This window comes from Acanthochromis polyacanthus, chromosome 15, assembly GCF_021347895.1.
Source record: "Acanthochromis polyacanthus isolate Apoly-LR-REF ecotype Palm Island chromosome 15, KAUST_Apoly_ChrSc, whole genome shotgun sequence".
Taxonomy (NCBI): Eukaryota; Metazoa; Chordata; class Actinopteri; family Pomacentridae; genus Acanthochromis; species Acanthochromis polyacanthus.
The window spans coordinates 10,673,386-10,692,945 of record NC_067127.1 but is presented as its reverse complement, the minus strand read 5'-3'; the positions used below and the strand labels follow the sequence as shown (position 1 = coordinate 10,692,945).

The 19,560-nt window shown below is 40.0% G+C and overlaps 2 protein-coding genes across 7 annotated transcripts in view; one reads left to right on the top strand and one right to left on the bottom strand.

Moving 5' to 3' along the window:
• The window catches only part of marchf8 (membrane-associated ring finger (C3HC4) 8), a 93,729-nt gene extending 84,953 nt beyond the window's left edge, over window positions 1–8,776 (top strand). For 5 of the 6 annotated variants that reach the window (XM_051959818.1, XM_051959820.1, XM_051959819.1 and 2 more), the window contains 4 exons: window positions 2–182; window positions 1,158–1,293; window positions 3,414–3,428; window positions 5,205–8,776. In XM_051959818.1, the coding sequence (XP_051815778.1) occupies window positions 2–182; window positions 1,158–1,293; window positions 3,414–3,428; window positions 5,205–5,512 (640 nt within the window). In that variant the 3' untranslated portion in view covers window positions 5,513–8,776. The remainder of the gene's footprint in view (window position 1; window positions 183–1,157; window positions 1,294–3,413; window positions 3,429–5,204) is intronic. The other variant, XM_022190081.2, reaches the window with a different exon arrangement.
• A 121-nt stretch (window positions 8,777–8,897) lies between these two features.
• Window positions 8,898–19,538, bottom strand: alox5a (arachidonate 5-lipoxygenase a). The gene is made up of 14 exons (XM_051959471.1): window positions 18,662–19,538; window positions 16,386–16,584; window positions 16,176–16,257; window positions 15,980–16,102; window positions 14,910–15,016; window positions 14,638–14,810; window positions 14,378–14,524; window positions 13,466–13,669; window positions 13,272–13,358; window positions 12,260–12,438; window positions 11,938–12,059; window positions 11,412–11,512; window positions 10,497–10,667; window positions 8,898–10,270 (listed from the first exon to the last, which is right to left on the bottom strand). The coding sequence occupies exons 1-14, from the start codon at window positions 18,809–18,811 to the stop codon at window positions 10,091–10,093; spliced, it is 2,025 nt and encodes a 674-aa protein (XP_051815431.1). The 5' UTR covers window positions 18,812–19,538; the 3' UTR covers window positions 8,898–10,090.
• Between the last annotated feature and the right edge of the window lie 22 nt (window positions 19,539–19,560).

Here is a 19,560-nt window from a genome sequence, read left to right as displayed (position 1 = left end):
GGATTTGTCACTGTGAAGGGGATGACGAGAGTCCTCTGATCACACCATGCCACTGCACGGGGAGCCTGCGCTTCGTCCACCAGTCCTGCCTACAACAGTGGATCAAGAGCTCTGACACTCGCTGCTGTGAGCTCTGTAAATTTGAGTTCATCATGGAGACGAAGCTCAAACCACTGCGCAAGGTGAGGCAGCACTCGTCAGTGCTCACATTCATCAGTTCAGTTAAAAAATTAAGGATCTCCTTACCAAAAGTCCCAAATAATCAAACTAAAAAATGCCAAAAACTGTCAGATAACCCGCACATGACACTGACCTTTGAAGCCATTTTCATAAGTGATTTTTTTATGGGGTTTTTTTTGGATGGAGGGGGTTTATGATTCATTTCAAATGGTTTAGAGGCAGCACACTTCCCTTATCAATCGCTGCGGCCTGGAGATAGCAGGACACTCTAATTAAAATTCCTCCACCCTTCATTAGCTGCACAAAAGGCCTTAAACAAATGCTCCGCTGTTAATAGCTTCTGAGTCCCACGGGTGAATATTGAAGTTGTTCATGTGTGAGTGCGCGGAGAAATTTGAGATGAGAGGCGGATGTTGGTCTCAGTAATGAAGTATTTATCAAAGAGTGTGTTGTGCTGCTGCTACCCGCTTCTCATAAAATGTGACCCTGCAATGTTACCGGCCCATGTCTGGATTCATGAGTAACGCCGTTGGATGTTGGGAGAGCCTATACAGCTTATTTACAGCACTAATCTCATTGTGCTGGCGTTGTGTTTTGTGTTTCCTTTGTCTTGCTGGGCGCTTTTCCAGCGTGATGGATTGCGCAGCCAGTGACCGACAAGGTGCGGCAGCGTGCTGACCGAGCTTCCTGGCAGGCTGCGGGGTGCATCGCCTCGGTGTCCTGGGGGCTGCATGCCACTTTTCTTCTCTATCTTCTTCGCCCTGCCAAGAAGCATTGTCCTAGTGCTGCATCTTGATTACAGTAGCTGAATGCTCTCCATCAAATATTTAACTCAAACTCTGAGCTGCTCCAGAAAATGGCCAAGGGAGTACACCGTTTAATTGCTTTACGTGTTTAAAGGAGTGCTTTTCTGTGCGTGAGTGTATTGTCTTTGCACCCCTTGACCTCCTCAAATGTGCGCTTTTGGTTTTTTGCAGTGGGAGAAACTACAGATGACAGCGAGCGAGAGAAGGAAGATCATGTGTTCGGTCACCTTCCATGTCATCGCCATCACCTGCGTGGTTTGGTCACTCTACGTTCTCATCGACAGAACAGCAGATGAAATCAGACAAGGTCAGCACAGGCTCAGATGTGCAAAAGTACACTCAAGCATCAACGTAACGCCGTTGTCTGTGTTAGATGTAGTGTTGTGTTGGATGTCATCCATTCATCGGCAATCTTCTGCCATCTCCAAGTCATTTATTTGGTAACAAATCTCTATGACTGCAGAGTTACACCCATGACGTGAGTACTGAATGTGTAAAACGTTCCATTGCATTGGAATATATGTTTGCATAATTCAGAGGAACTCGGTTGAGATCAAAGTCGCAGCTGAGACCGAACAAATGCACAGAAATGTTTGCCTCAGAGATTATTTCCCGTCTGTGAGGTTTTTCTTTTGAACTATAAGTTCATTTCAGTTTACTTTGAATTCAGATCTGCGGTCTGAGGTTTAGAAAATATTTTTTACTCTCTCTCGAAGATCCTCGTTGAGATTGAGACTTTTAGAGTGAAGCTGTTTTTGCAAAGGTTTTGTCTGTTCAAGGTCAGTTCATGTTAGTCTGACTGTTAACGGAAAAGAATGTCGTCAGCAAAAGATCCTCACAAAGATAAAGGTGTGTGTGAGGCTGTGTTTGTTTATGGCTGTGTACGTGCACTTGTGTGTGTGTGTGTGCGTGTGTGTTTGCATGTGTTCCACAGAATAATACCGAGAGTAAAACAGGCTGGAAGGTGAAACAGCTATGTGACAACAGCAGTTAGTCACAGTTTGACACGACATTTATGGCAACAACTGGACACAATGGGTGAAAAGCACAACATCTGAATGAACAACAGTATACATGTACAACTTTGACATTTTGGGGAGTGCTCTGGCTTTCTTCCTAGGAATCACGTAAGACTATCAGTAGCACTTTGATATATCAAGCCATAAGACCGGAAATGACTCACCTGTTCTCACTCTAAATGAGCCCAATCCACACCCAACATCTCGTTTCCTTATTGCTTCGAAGAAATGTACAAAACAAAAGTTAATGGGATAATAAATGTTTCTTGGCAGACTGCAGTCAATTTTAGGGGTTTTGTCATCGCCATCAGGTTGCCAGGCAACCCGGTAGACATTTCTGAATAGATTAAAATAACCAAAATAGAAAGTGTAAATTAGTGAGCTTTTGAGGGGCTGGATTGATTGTGTGACTTTTGGACAAAGCTCTGTAGTTGCTCTTGTTTTTTCAGTCCTTGTGGTTGTAGCTGCGTGTTGCTCACAGACAGTGAGATGAACTTAAATTTACCCCAAATGACAAGTGATTCTTCACAAAATCTGAATGCTTTTTGCTGACCCCAGAGTCTGGGATTACTTCCTTCTATTATTGATTGAGATGATAGTTTTGTCCAATGATAACCTTTCAGATTTTGCAGCAACATTTCTGCAGTATTTATTGTCCGTGCCGAATTGGAACCTGCAGCTGACCATGGACTGTAAAAAAGAAAAAAAAAATTGTCCAGACAGTCGCCAGTAAGGCATCATATTTTTCAGGACTTTTTTTATCTTAGAAAAACTAGATAAAAACACTTGGAGTTTAAAACCCCTTTAGCAAAGTCTGGGCTGCTTCCTACATCCAGACCAAAGTGGACAGCAGCACTTAGTCATGGAAAGATTGACTCCGCCATCCTCAGACCGCTGTGCTCTCGCTATCGGGACTTAAAAAGGAGTAGGATGCTTTAATGATGAGCTGTTGTAGCGTCCGCTGGCATTACGTCTGCTGCTTCTCTTCCCTCCCTGGCATATTTGGCACTTTGGAGACAGTGTACAGATGGAGGAGCAGGCTGTGCCTGTTAAGCCCAACCTGATGATTCAGACTTGTTAGAGTCCCTGAGGGCCGTCAGGTTCAGTCGCCATGGTGATGCCAAATAGTTCCTCACCAGTCCAGCTTGTCCTCTGCCAAGTCACACTGAACCACAGTTATGTTTTCTCTCTTGTAAATCAAAATTGCAGGAAACATGGGTCCAAACACCTTGAACTATGCTTTGTTGTCTGTTATGATGTTAATCTCTGCATGAAGAATTAATCCTAAATCCTAGATTCTGCTACTGTAATATTGATTTATTTTAAATTTCTACACTTTGCATTTTCTATCAATCTGTGTGTGTGTCTTTGGTAATACATGATACTTACACTCTCTTTATTCATGCAGCCGGAAGAATCCCAGGTAAACATTTCAACTTTGACCTTTTGACTTTTAAATTGTGTTTCCCCCGTCAGCCTTTCTGTCCGCTGTGTCCAGCTCCTTTCCAACTGCACTTTACACCCCTTTCCCTCCCTTTTCTGCCCGGATTTCAGGATAGAAACACAGCTCCTGGTTATGTTCACACCACGTCACTGAATGTTCCAGACTTAATGAACGCAGGCAGAGACAGAGTCGAGGAACACGCTGTGATTTATTTTCTGTGTTATACTTTGTGACTGAGGGTTTTGATTAAAACAAACCTTGCTGACATATTCGCACAAAACAAACGACACATTAATCTCTGCTCATAAAGTTAGATATAAAGCACCTGACATCTCTGTCCTGCACAGTTATTACCATACTGATTATATTGTGTTTGCCTTGCTTGAATTGGTGTCCCTCCAATCATATGAGGCAGTTTTGCATTTCATTCCATATATTTATTTTATCACCTCTGGGAAAATTATTATTTTTTTAAAAACAGTGTATAGAATGGACCTTCCCTGCTTTTAAATCTTGTATTAACTTTAATATAAATGCCAACACAAAATAACTGAAGGTTTGCAGGTTATGTCAGTGTGTCAGCATAGGCATTTGTTTTGGATGTTGCTGGAGATTATTGCAAACATTTCCACATATGCAAATGTTTTTACCTCCTACTTGGAGCTTTAGGGTGTATATAGTTTGGAGAAAATTGTCCTGTAATTCCCCTAGGGGCCTTTTGAAATGTTTTTGTGCAGTTTAGCAAATTTAATACAAACCACATGCTCTATATTGCTGCTAACCATTTTGTACATCTCGCTGTAGCTGTTTTATTTAGTTCTTTATTTATTTTTGCAGCGTTTCCTCTTTTCAAGCAGTAATTTGTTTCTTTTTGCGGCGTATATTTATTATTATTTTGGGGGGCATTTTGTGCTTTTATTGAACAGCAGCGTTAGAGAAATGACTGGAAAGATGACAGAGGAGGAGAAAGGAGAGAAAGACAATCAGACTTATTCATTTACTTATAGAGATCATCTTGCAGAATTTAAACATGCTTGGGGTAGATAATAACACGGTGAGCTGCATGTGTGATTTTACCGATGTTCTTCTCATGCAGCTGTAATGTTAGCTAGATTGCCTTGAACATGTTTACATTGCATCAGTGATGAGCAATGATCAGAATGGTGTGGCAATGCGAGGCTACCCCAAACAGTAAATGACAAGTAAACAAGATGTTGACTGGCACAAGGACATTGAAAATCTCAGGATTTTGACTTTAATCCTATAAAAAATAAAGTTAAAAAACATCATTACATCACAGCCATGCTGGCAACTTGTCTTTAGTTATATAAAATGTACTTAATTTCCAAAAACCTCACTGTGTTCCTTTAGCATTAGCCGTCTCCTTTGATGAAGTACAGCCTGCTGCAGACTTTGTAATGATCCCGTGTCCATTTATCTCCCGTACACCTCAGCAGCATTCTACGATAGTTCCCCAGCCGCATACCTTCCCTGTTAATGCATTTTGTAGCTCAAGGTGAATGATTCACTAAAATACCTATTAAATTTTCAGCAGTTTATCGAGCCATTCTTCTCTCCGTGTTTTTGCTTGTGCATTTTGACCTTCTGAACCTGATTATACATAAAGTACACGTGCTAGACTGTAGACATGTTTTATTTCAAAGGAGTTTGATTAGCTGCTCAGTTCTTTTTGCACTCTGCTCTAACTTGTGCACGTGTTTCTTTTTTTCCCCGTGTCTGTTCTCTGTTCCTCAGGGATCCTGGAATGGCCTTTCTGGACCAAGCTTGTGGTGGTGGCTATCGGCTTTACAGGCGGACTGGTTTTCATGTATGTCCAGTGCAAGGTCTACATCCATCTATGGAGGAGACTCAAGGCTTACAACCGGGTCATATACGTGCAGAACCGTCCAGAAATCTGTAAAAAGGTGGCACCAGAGAAGCCACTGCTCATGGAGCCCAGTCTGGAGTACAAGGAGGCTCTGGCCCCCACCCAGTCAGACACAAACTCCTCCCAGAACACAGAGACAGAGGACTACAGTATGCATGAGGTGCTCCACGTCTGACAGCTGGGTCCACGCCATTGGTTGTCCTGCTCATACGACACACACAAACAGGCCCACAGTGAAGAGTAGCGGTCATGCAAATGCTCGGTGACTGAGGAACAACCAGACATTCCCCTTCCTCTGATCCCAGACTGACCCACTGACCTCATCCGGTCATCTTATATTCCCCAAACTCCATCCGCCAAGACAGACAGTCAGACAGACCGACCGTGACTCTATCTTTCTTTGTCCACCTATCATACGTTATTCTTCTCTCCGCCCTCGATCCACGCTCCCACATCTTACCTTTCCCAGGACTGGAGTGTTTATACTGACTTCTGTAAATGTCTGAAGAGGCCTGGAGCACACACACATATACATACATACACAAACACACACTTGTATGTACACTTCTGGGAGTGCAGGACTGAGATAAATGGACTCACAAACGGCTCCGGAGGTGGATACGTCTTGGACGCGTGGTTTGTTTGCTCGTGGGTTTCTTAGATTTGTTCGTTTTTACCTCCTGTTAGTCTTGGGCTAACCTGCCGTGGATCAGTATGTAGCGCCGTGCATCGGATCTCTGGAATATTCCAGCTACTGCCATCTCTGTCGCTGTGGTCTGTCAGCTCTGCGCCGCTCTGGATCCAACTGGGCCCTGATCTGGACATGCATCGAAGCACTTTTATTTTTTTAGTTCCCACAACACGCCCCCTCCCCGTCCTCCAGTTCCTTCCTTCCTTTATTATGACTTCAATCTTGTATGTTGTACATGGGGGAGAGCACACGGAAAACAAACCTTTCCTCAAATGCACATATACCTACAGATCAAGCCCTCCCGTGGATGATAAAAAAGGAATTGGGGTTTTTTAAAAATACATGGAGCCATGCTGAAAGAATCACAAAAATGAGTGTTGATTCTGTCAATCTCATAATGCAGATAATGGAAGATCCAGCCACATGACTTCTCTACCCCAACATGAACTTTCTGAAGGCTTTGAGAATGTAAACTTTTTAAATAATCATAAAAAAAAATAATAAATTAAAGAAAAAAATGAGAATTTTTTTTACTGGTCACAGGAAATTGCGAGGTGATTTCCATGTCTTGAGATCGTAACGCGAGCCTTTGGGCGTAAACAGTGTCGCTTGTTTTTCTATCATGCGAATGACACAGTATTTACAGTGTGATATTCCATGTGCAGTTTTTAATATGTCGATTTGTTTGCTTAGTCATGGGACATGCCTTGAGAAATCCACAGCTGTGTATTTTCACTTCTGTCCTCCAGTCGCTCTCGCTGTGCAGACCGGGTGTTAATTGAACCTTCACAGAGAGTCTTGATTAAAAAGCAGACAGACTGCAGCTGCTTTAGCCTCATTTTTGCTCTGCAGGTCAGGACTTGCACATTTACAACCCATCATCAGTTATTTTTGTTTAGACAGAAGCAAAATGTGGGAGATCTGATATTTAGATGTGGCATAAATGATCATAACAGTAGCTTTTAGATCTCCGCTTCAGTGTGTCTTGTTTGCATTTTGGCGGCAAATGTCTATTTTAGTACTGAATCACAAGACAGGCAGCATGTTGCCCCTTATTTGATTGTTTCTCTCACACCTAGTCTCATGTGGCTCAAATGAGACATTTTTTTTCACACTTTTACTCCATTATTTCAACATTGAGGATGATTTTTATATCACTGTAACATGCTGCAACCATCAGATCCTTTACATCCCGTTAAATGCTGACGTAACACATCAATGCATCTCCTGACTCAGTCTACGTCGTCGCTTATTGATGAGCCGACTGGATCGCCACCTGCTGGCGTGAAGCTGAAGGTGCAGTCAGAGATACGCAGCGGTGGATTTTTCAAGGCAGCGTGTTTTTTGGGCTTGAAATCATTGTGAGTGCTTTTGTTAATGTGGGAGCACAGCAATGCCAGGCTCATGTTGAGCCTCACAGCCATTCCAGCAACACACACATTTTTTAAAAACTATCTTTGATACTAGTATACTGTCTGTGAACAGCGATGGTCCAACAACATACCTGACAATTACTGCTCAGCAGCAGCAATAAACTAAATCAGCGCTTTGTGTTTTTGGTTTTTTGCAAGAATGCATACTGTATTAATGTATATGGCCCATGGTGACTTGAGATCTGGAGTCTAATATAATTTTAATACAAAATGAGCCGAGGGAGTCGTCGTGTGTCAACTTGGATTAAGACCTAGAAACGACAAGCTTCTCTGAAACGTCAATACCCGGGAGGCTCAGTGCAATTAGACAGATAAAAAGTGCAATTACCCTTTTGTTGTTATTCTATTCTACAGTTATGTACTGGTGTTTAATGTCCAGGGTGTCCTCTGGATATAAAATTATTTTCTTTATTTTGTGTTGTATTTATTTTTAACAGAAAAAGTACAGTTTGTTCATTTAAAAAAAAAAAACCCTTTCATTAGTAATTTTATGCAACTTGCACTTAGTTTTGTTTTCCCAGACATAAAAACCAGAAAATCACTTCCACTCTTTGCTTTGCTTTTTGTTTGTCATTTAGATATTAGAATTGTGAAAACTTTGATTGCTCGACCTTGACGTAAATATCTGTTCTACCTTCTAATTTCTTAAATTGCTTGCTAAATTTGTTTTGAACACGCAGATTATACTTAATTAAGCACAGCATCGGATTTGAACCTATTTTTCACATGAAAAGAAACTGGAAAATGCAAACATTTTCTCACGAGATGGAAGATTAAATGGATTTTCAGATTGTTTTTTTTCCTTTCTACTCATAGGAGCTGGCTCCTTTTATGAAGTCTGAGGCAGAAGTTTTGATATAGTTCTGATGAAGATTGAGGCCACTTTAGGACGCTTCCTCTCTGAGCGCAGCTTTTTTCATTCTTACTTTAGTTCTTAATCCTGCTGAGTGGGACATCGACTGAGATACTTGCTCTCTCAGCCTCAGTATTTTACGCTTAAGTCGAGATTTTTCCATCTGTCCTTACACTGTCACCTACGTTTTTATTTTTGCCATGTCTGGGAATAGTGTAACTTGCATAAAAGCTACATTTGTTTACTACTGACTGGACTTGAACGTATACGACTGTTCCCCCGTCTTATGATATCATTCCACAAGTTTGTCTGTGAATTTACTTTGAAATAGTAATTGTAAAGAATTTGGTAAAAGTACTTATGTTTTTAAATGAAATATTGATGTGTTTTCAGTTCATTTCCCATGTTTGAACAAAATATGTAGAATTAAAAAGAACCAAATAAAAATTAAGTTACTTTTAATATTGTTTGTCTTTTTCTCAGGGAATCTCTGCTGAATCTTGTATTCTGAATGCAATTGTTTAGAAAACAGGATTTATTTGTGACTGTCACAGTTGCAAGAGACTTAAAAAAGCTGCAGCAGTATTGTCAAATATAGATCTGTTTTATTGTTTAATGAAGGATCAGGTAGAAATGACAGGCCAGGTAACATTTTAATACATTTTCACTTGCATATGTGACAAAAACAGCTTTTTTTTTTAGCTGGCATTTACACATGCCAATGGATGCTTGTTGCACCTAAAAGACACTAAGCAACTTTTTTCATAATCAGAATTCTATTTATTCTGCAAAAACAATCAGTCTACCCCTTGCTGATCCTCAAGATTGTCCACTATGGTGTAGTACATTTACTCAAGTACTGTACTTTTCTTTTAGGTACTTAGTTTTAACTTTTACTCACCACATCTCAGAGGAAAATATTGTACTTTTTACTTCACTGCATTTATCTGACAGCTTTAGTTACTCAGATTTCTGCACACAAAAGAACCTATGAAACATGAAGGATTTTTAAAAAATTAAATTCAAATTCAATTTCTACAAAAACAGCTGAAACAGTTACTCCGCCAGCTGACTGACAGGAAAGTAATTTCCAAATATTCTGTTAATCATTTAAATCTTTTGTCAAACAAAAACATTTCATGGTTCCAGCTTGACAAATTTGCAGCTTTTGCTTCTTAATTATTTTTATATTTCTAAAAATCTGGAGGAACAAAAAACACTGTGAATGTGTCACTTTGGGCTCTGGGTAATCCAAACAATTAGTCAATTAATGGAGAAAATAATCAGCAGATTAATTCATAATGAAAAGAACATCCAAAATATTTCAAAATGAACTCAACCTGAAGCAGCTCCAGCAATAAAATCCTGCTTTTACACGAATACACGAGCAGAATTACTTTTACTCTTTATACTAAAGTACATGTTCCAGATTAAACTTACACACTTTCACTTAATTTTTGATTCACTTTTTGCCTCTAGCAAAGCATTTTTGGCATGTGATTTTATTCATTTTTCTTCCATAAAAGATCTGAAAGCTTCCTCAGTATCCTTTAGTAACAGCTCTTAGTTACCTGAATAAGGAAGCACCATGTTGTTGGAGCACACAAAAGCAACAAAAATATGTACAAAATTTTAAAAAACACTTCTGTAGAGATGTCACAATCATGCACTTAGGTGTCAAAGAAATTTCTAACAGCATATTTGGGACTTTTAGAATCGTTTTTTTTGCAAAACTACCGGCATGATCGTTTCCGTTGTAGAAGTAAGATTCATTCCTCACACAGCAACACTGTTTGGGATTTTGTCGGGGGACATGTTGTAGTATGGCAGCTTCTTTCCTTCATTCCTCTTCTTGATGGAGCTGGTTATCTCTGCGAGCTGCTTCCTGAACTTCTCCATGGCCTCCTTCACTGGTTTCTCTATAAAGTGCTCATCAGGATACATGCCCAGGTACAGCTGCAGGGGGAGAGACAAGAAAGGTCAGTCAGGCCTGCGTCACACTGCAAAGGAAAACAGCACCTGCTCAAGTAGACATGGGGGCTTCTTGGGGGATTCGAAATTTATAGCTTGCTTCAGACCTCTGATGTTGTTGCTGGACCTAAAAACAACCCAGCCTGTGCTGAGACCTTCGAATGTTCAAATGGTTGCCTGTGTGTTTGGACGCAGAGTGTTCTTTCCGTACCTCGTTCTCCTGGTACTGGCTAAGAGCCCAGACAGCCCCCAGGTGCCAGCTGGAGCGTCCGCGATCGGGGAGGCTCTCGATGATCAAGTTCACGTCTGCCAAACCTTTCCGGTTGGGCGGTGGCTTCCGCATGGTGGAGGGAGCGTTGGGGATCCAGGAGCACCAGTCATACTACAAAATATATACAAAGAGAGAGTATGGGCATGCAGCACATTTACTAAAGAACCGTGCTGAAGCAGATTTTTGTTGAAAGTAAACTTAAAGGTTTCCATTTTCTATCGGAGTACAGTTGGTTACAAAGAAAAATAATGCACATTTTATTCCACAACATTTACTGTACCTGACTAGTAACTAATAAAAGATGAGGGTTGTAAAAAAAAAAAAAAAAGATTTATATCAGATCTGATGTCTCTTAGTTTTTAGTAGTGAAAGCGAAGAATGATTTTCTTTCTATGCTATGAAAAAAACTATTTCAGCAGCTGAGGTACCAAAAAATATAGTAAAATAACTTAAATGAGCATTTTGTAACAATGCAATTATTTTAAAAATGGATTTTCTAGGCTTATTTTTATGAGATTATGTGTGTGATAGATATTTTTTCGCATTTCCTTTATTTTTGTGTTCTTTTTTTAAATTGTGTAAATCAAAAATACAGAAAAAGTAAAGAGGGGAAAAAAGGAAAAAATTTCATACAATTACAGATTTTACAGTGTGCACTTCTGACATGGCTTCTTGTGATATTTATATTCACTACAGGGAAGGTAGTCAACACTAGCTCCTCCTTAACCGGCCACAAGAGAGAAATTGAACAGCTATAAACAATGTCAAAATAATATATCAGTCAGAGCACAATTTTTCTGCAGAACCAGTGTTTTTAATATTTGATTTATGTTTTAGTGATAGCCTAATACTCGCCTGTCCAAAGTTGACAGCTGCATGCTGGGAGGAAGCAGTGAACACGATGACCGTCAGGTACTCTATCAGCTCCTCGCGCGATTTCACAGACTTGGGAAATTCTGCACACAGATAGCGGATGCACAGAGGTGACAAAGCGAGCCTAAAACCTTACAAAATCCCTTTTATTTCTTTTGCAAGGGCTGCTATGTAAAAAAAAAAAAAAAAAAAAGATCCTTGCACAAAGCTTTCAGATAGGAGATGATGGTGAAATGCAGAATGGGTTTTACAACACTGGGGCTCAGGCAGTGACACCATCACACTCCTGCGAATCCCTTTCTTCACCCAAACCATTCATCTATAACAGAGCAGAGTTGAATTTATAACGCCGTCTGTTCCCTGTCATACCTGTCTCCGACAGAAAATCCGAAACTAATGAAATATTGAAGGGGGGGGAGAGAAAAGAAACTGCACAGATTGGATGGGTGTTGCGTTTTGTTTGTTGTTGCAGTGCTGAAAGAAATATGCTACTGTGTTTTGCACCCACCACACTGATCGAAGTCCTGCATACCGAAGCTGCACACGTCTTTAACGAAGGCCTGAATTTCTTCGTCTGCCTGGACCGTCTCATCACTGGTGTAGTAAATACACACCACGTCAGACACAAAGCTGCCAGAGAGGAAGAAGGACAGCTGTCACGTACAGAGGAAATGAAAAAATGCTGTCTTTTGACACACTGTCAGTCTGAAACATGCACAGGGGTAGAAATGTTCCCCCACATCTCACTGTTTATCCTTCATTCTGACTGCTTTCTCTCGCTCAAAAACACAAATCAGTGCTGTTTACAGGAACTTGAAGAAGCTGCTCACCTCTTTGTAGCCTCCCACACCTTGTAGCCGTCATCCCTGTAGAAGTAGGTCGGCAGGTCCTCTTTGCTGTCCGCACCGCGGATCTTTATCATATCAGGGAAGCACAGAGACCTGAAGGTCAGAGACTTCACGCCCTTCTGGACCAGCTGGACGTGACCGCCTCCACCTGTTGCATTGGCCTTGATGAAGACAGAGAGCAGAAATCATGATCACATGTCACTTATCGCCCGTTACCGAATGCACTGTTGAATTATTTAACCCTCCTGTTGTCTTCATTTATGGGCACCAAAAATTATTGTTTCCTTGTCTGAAAAAAATCCAAAAATTCAGAAAAAAAATTCCACAAATTTCTGAAAATTTGCAAAACCTTCAGGAAGAAAATTCCAATAATTCCTTAAAAGTTTTATTTAAAATCCTCCAAATATGACAAGAAAATTCTTGTAAATACTTTCAAAAAATGAGTAAAAATCTTCCAAAAAAATCCTAAAAATATCTAAAGTGATTGCATATATATCAGTAAAACTTCTAATATTTTCTTTAAGAACATTCACAAAAAAAATCAACCAAAATCCAGCGAAATTCGCTGGATTTTGGTTGATTTTTTTTTGTGAATGTTTTAAAGAAACATTTTTAACATTTCTTTTTCCCGCCAAAAAATGTTCAAAGATTTCCTAAAAATGTTGAAAATGTGGACGTCAGAAGTTTCACTGTGAAAATATTTTTTTTCCCCACATTTCAAACTTTAAAACGGGTCAATTTTGACCGCAGGACAACACGAGGGTTAAAAATAAATGGATCACTGTACTGTAAGTCAGGCTAAAAACCAAAACCTGAGCTGATCTTGTCGTGGAATTTGTCGTCATTAGCATCTTAATCCTCCTTTTTGTGGACTTATCTTCCTCTCTGTCCTTTTTAGCCCTATTTCTTTTCAATTTTTGAGTACATTTTTAACACAACCAGCCTCTGCCTTTTACTTGCTTCCCTTATTTCTATGCTGCACTTGTAAACTCACCTTGTCAAAGATGCCACACTCACAGATGAGCTGCTCTCGGGCCTTGGTGTTGATCGCGATGGTAAAGCGAATGTGTGGGATGAGAAGCTGCAAAAAGCAACAACATTCAGTCAATCAATCAATCAATCAATCAATCAATCAATCAATCAATCAATCAGTACACTGATTATTGAGCTAATTAGCCAGAGGTGTACCTTATACACAGGGTGAACAGCAGGAAGCTGCCGGTACATGGCGACAGCAAACATCTCTGTGATCAGATGCGTCCTGAGCAGGTGTGTGATGGTCTGGTGGTGCTGGAAGTCGGCCGAGCGGACCCAGATCTTTGCCAGCAGCCAGTCATACTCACCGTCAGTGGGCAGGAAGATCGGGTTGTCTTCACCTGGAGTCTGGCCAAGCTGGAAAAGACAGAGGACGAGGGGAGAGCAGGGGCAGTTACAAGAAGCACAGCTCAGTTTAAGCCTCCTGTTGTCTTCATTTATGGGCACCAAAAATTATTGTTTCCTTGTCTGGAAAAAAATCCAAAAATTCAGCAAAAAAATCCCCAAATTTCTGAAAATTTGCAAAACCTTCAAAAAAAAATTCTAATAATTCCTTAAAAGTTTCCCTTAACAATTTTATTTTAAAAAAATGTTTAAAAATAAAAATTTTGCAAGAAAATTCTTGTAAATATTTTTCAAAAAATGAATAAAAAGCTTCCAAAAAATCCTAAAAATATCTAAAGTAATTATATATATATATATATATATATATATATATATATATATATATATATATATATATATGTATCTCACTGAAACTTCTAATATTTTTTAATGAACATTCACAAAAAATCAACCAAAATCCAGCAATTTTTGCTGGATTGTGGTTGATTTTTTTGGTGAATGTCTTTTTTTTAACATTTCTTTTTTCCGCCAAAAGATGTTCGAAAATTTCCCAAAAATGTTGAAAATGTGGACATCAGAAGTTTCACTGTGAAAAAATATTTTTTTCCACATTTTCAAATGTTGAAGCAGGTCAAATTTGACCCGCAGGACGACACCAGGGTTAAGGAAACGTTTCCCTCATGACATAACGGTGCAACACACGTCTGAACACCACTGTACCTGTATGGCTATGGGCAGGATCTTGTTCTGGGTGTTGTTGTACAGCAGACAGATTGGAGCTGCCAGGTACTGCAGCGTGCAGGGGTCGGTGCCGTTCGGAGTGATGCCGTCTAACACCTTGTAGTCCACTATGTAGACGTTACCTGCCTGGAGCCACAGCACCAAAACACCGGTTTACATTGTACATCAGCACCCTGTCAAGGTTTTCTCTCAGAAATGGAGAGCGAGTAGAAGAGATTCACAGACACAGACATGTCTACCTCTATTTCCTGCTCCAGGGTCAGCTCCCTCTCCAGACTGACAGAAACCATCTCATGAGTGACAGGAAACTTGTCAGGAAGTTTGGTGCACTTTTGGATCACGACAGGGTTGCAGCCATTTAGAAACTGGTATCCAAACATGAAGTCCTCTTTCCAGTGCTGCATCACATACTCTGTATAATATAATATAATATAATATAATATAATATAATATAATATAATATAATATAATATAATATAATATAATATAATATAATATAAGTGTAGCTGACCTGAGATTGTGTTTGTGATTCTCACAAAGATTCTCTCAAAGTCAGCGAAGTCATTCCAGGAGGACTGGAACATGTGCATGAACTGGTTCACGAACAAGTTTTCTATCCTGGGAAATCATCATCATCACCATCACCATCACCATCATCATCGTCAGTGTATTGACAATCAAAAAGGTCAAGAGTTCTAAAACGAGTGCATTTTTAATTAATGTCACTCAAACACTGTAACTGAAAAAACAACATGTTTTATACTATATATGTTATATTTATACTATATATATTTATACTATATATGTTATGTTTATACTATATATGTTGTTATGATGGGCTGCACAGTCGCTTGGTGGTTAGTACTTTCACCTTGCAGCTAGAAGATCTCCGGCTTTCCCGGGATCTTTCTGCATGGAGTTTGCATGTTCTCACTGTGCATGCGTGGGTTTTCTCTGGGCACTCCGGCTTCCTCCCACAGTCCAAAAATATGCTGAGGTTAGTTGATTATTCTAAATTGCCTGTTGGTATGAATGCAAGTGTGCTTGCTTGTCTGTATATAGAGCCCTATGACAGACTGGTGACCTCCCTTCGCCCCAAGTCAGCTGGGATGTACTCCAGCTTTGATGGATGGATGTTATGATCATTTTGTCCAGCATTTTTAAGCATTTTTTTTAAATCCACAAACATCTGACAACGCCAATGAATCAAACTACACAGCTCGTCCCAGCTTATAATTTTTAGCTTTGTTCAGACCCCCTGCACAAAGCAAGCTGTTGTGTTGTGGATCTGTTTGGTCTTCTTGTGCCCATGCTTCAGCTTACGTGCCTGCATTAAAGCGCCATGCAAATCTCCCTGGTGATAAACACACAATGACTCCTCTGTTTTTTCCTGTTAACCCTGTGTACATAACACAGCTCAACATCTGATCACGGCATCATGAAAGCTTTGCATTGAAACCCCCTGAGGTTGAACCTCCACAGACTCCTTCTGTTCAGCACTGAAGTGCATCAGCTATTGTCATAACCCCTGCAGATCTGTCCACCTATTTACTGTAGATGGCTGTTAGTGGGAGCACGTACGCTTTACTGTAGTTCAGGACGAAGTCCACTCCTTTCTCACTGTCAAACTGGATGTCTCGGGGCAAGTCCTTGTGTCTGCTGGCATCTATGCTCATAGGAAAGCCCGGCTGCCACTCCTTCCACCTGTAAAGGGCAGCACAGTTGTTCAGCCTCCTATAACATCCAAGAACAAAAGTTACATGTAGAGTGAACTTACCTGTAAGTTCTTCTCCTCGTTTCCAGCTCCTTTTGCCGGTGCTGCTTGACCAGGCTGGTCTTATCATCCTGAGGGAGGTGAGCTACAACGGACAGATTGAGACATGGACCAGAGTTGTTTACCTTTAGTTTTTTCACTGCAGAGTCTGACTGATAAGAAACATGAGGCAGGCATTTTCTTAGGTAAACAAACTGATGAAGTGACGGCTACCTCGTCCGTCCCGCAGCACCACTTCCTTGTCATCCACCAGCCAGCGGAAGCAGGGGAACTCCACGTAGTCTCCAGAGGGGGTCTTGACTGTGATGTACCTGCAGTACCAGTCATCCTGCATCCAGTATTTCCTCTTCTCGATCTTCACCAACACGATGTCGCCCAGGTTCTCCTCAACCCTCACGCTATACGAGTCCACCTGCAATTTAATCAGGGATTAATGTGACAACTGTGTGCTGGAGATTTATTGTCAGAATCACTTGAATATTAGAAGAGGTTAAAGCCACAAAAATACAGAATTTCTGTACTATTTTATTGTCTACATACATTTATGGGCTAAATGGTCTAACTCACGACCCAAATACAGCATTACAGTGGTGCTTTGAATGTTAGATCATTCATGAAAACACAAAACTTTGAACCCATGTACAGCGCCCTCCATAATTATTGGCAACCATGGTTAAGATGTGTTGAAAGCCTTAACATAAACTCAATTTTGATTGCAGAAGCATACTCTCACCGTGAAAATTGTAGAAAAATGTGTTATAGGAGAAGATTAGGTGCTGTTTTGTTGGCAAAAGGAGGTAGTACAAAGTATTAACATCAGTCATGCTAATAATTGATTTGAAGTAAAAGAATTATTTCTTAATGTGTGATTTTTTTCCCCCACTGAATAAATGCACTTGAATTAAAGGTCGGATTTTCCTCTTTTTGTCGTTGTGGTCCTATATTATTTAGAAAAAATAGTTTATTAGAAGCTAAAGAACACATCTTAACCAGGGGTGCCAATAATTATGGATGGCGCTGTATCTCAAAAACTATAGGAAGTGCATTAGACCACTGCTTCCAAACCCTTCACTACTGGTTTTTGCTTTCTAAAGGAAATATTGTCATGGATTTGGGAAGTTCACAGCCTGGCTCTCAGATCAGGATCAGTCTGCTGCACATGTGAGATTGAGCTCGGCTGTGTGGTGTTGCCAATCAGCTGGAGGACTGATCTCCAAACAGCTCGGTTGGTCGTAGGTCGTGGAAGGTTTGATACCATCAGTCGGCCTTCTTATGGGAACCTAACTGTCTTTGTGTTGTGTCAGTGCACAGAACCCAGCACTTCCTTGCTTTTGTTTTGGGGAACGTTTTTCTTTTGAGGGGTTTTAGTTTTTGTTTGGTCTACCACCTTAGTAGATTTAGTGGGGGAAAGATTTCATTTTCTGTCTGTGAAATCCTCAATCCCATGTGTGCGTTTGTTCTTGGAATATTAATTTGACAGGAAACAATCACATACAGCAACACACATTAGTTCACAGAGGATCACATGTTGTTCTAGGACATTTAAGAAAAGAAAAATATGGCAGTACAGGCATATATAAGTCTGGAAAGGAGCTGATCTACAATGTGGATCTGTAGGTACTGCAGAAAAAAATTGGCTTCAATATTTTGAAGTTCAAATAAAAACAAAATAGGTGTATAAACTGAACCGGAATTTCACAATAAAACCATTAGACCTCCGATATAAATTTCAATGGCTTTTAATTTTTAAAAAACTGTATGTAGATCCATAACTGTATGCTAATTTTAATTTTCATACTTTATCTCCTCTTTAAAAGGCAATTAAAGATCCATTTTTTGTAATTTTCCATCATATTTATTACTGTGTCTGTTAATCCATTCTTTCTTGACTCTCTCTCATTATGAAACACTGTGACATCTGATTTAGAAAGGTGCTTTATAAAGTTGACTGAATCTCATCTTCAGACAACATTTGTAATGTGAAACAGAAGGTGTGACCGTGTATCTGTCACTACTCGGTCTGCGGAGAATAAACTGATGGCAGCAGTTTAATTAGTCAAGAATACACTTTGGTGACACAATAAAAAAGACCTCTTTTTGGGTTTTTTTTTGCAGAAATTACGGTCTTATACACTTTACCATGCACTTCATCATCATTAACTTTTACTTTATTGAAGATCCTAAATGAAAGCCCTGCTAGTATTTCCCATTTAATGCAGCTCATTTTCACAGCAGGAGCTATGAATTTGATTATACCCTGTTGGAGTTGACTTCATTTTGCCAAAAGCAGACAAGCTTTGTATTCCCTCTGAAAAGAAATGATTCACTTTAACAGAATCAATCTCAATTTAAAACTCTGTCATCTTTACTTCCTTTTTCACATCAACTTGCAGCTAATCTCAACACGTCATATGTCTGCAGTTCATCGGGAGATAAAAATGAATGCATTTGTCACACTGTCACCCTCTCATCAGCGCAGCATCACTTACCGCTCCCCTCTCAAAGTCATTGTACAGAGGCTTGTCCAGCAGCGTTCTCTCGCTGCATTGCTCTGTGCCCACCAGTGTAATGTAGATATAGTCGTCTGTCCCTGCGAACCACTGGTTCCCTGTGGCAATTGTCACCGTATACGAAGGCATGGCGATCGCCCAGGATGAAGAAGACTCTTCAAAAATGTCCAAACACCCTCTGAAGATGAAGAAATCTGCAAAAATGCAGCTCTACTACCACCAACTAAAAGTTCACCTCAAGAGTTTTTTTCTAAAGCAAAGTTAAGTTTCTTCTTCTTGCTCAAGACTGTATTTCGTCCACTGATGTACACATCTCTTACTCAAACACAGTGTGCAATCAGACAGAAGAGGGAGGTGGTAGAACAAACTCAGGTCTCTCTGTGATGTGACAATCTCCACCCTTAGAGTGCAAATGAGGTCAGAATACAATACAGCTGTCCTTCCTCGATGCGTTATCAGAGGGGATACAAAAGTAAATGTGGGCGAAGGAGAAGGTGTCTAGTTTCAGAAGGTGATATCAAATTATTCTTTTTTTGTCTGCAAACAACAGGAAGCACAAAAACGCACAATGGAATAAATTCATGTACTGTAGACAAAAAAAAAGAATAACAGTGTTAAGTTGGACTGTAACTATATTCAACTGATGATGTATAAATGAATCCAGGAATATCTTTTACACATCACATTTACCAGTCAAATTAGTACATGCCACTGGACAACAACAGCCAGTGTATTCCACTTTCAGTGAAATAAATGCAAATGTGTCAAAGTCCCTCTGTAGTTTCACAGAAGCATTCATAAGGATATGTATGTGTGAAACCCTAAGTGGAAAATGGAAAATCCAGTTGTTTCTGCTTCACCAATTTAACATAAAAACT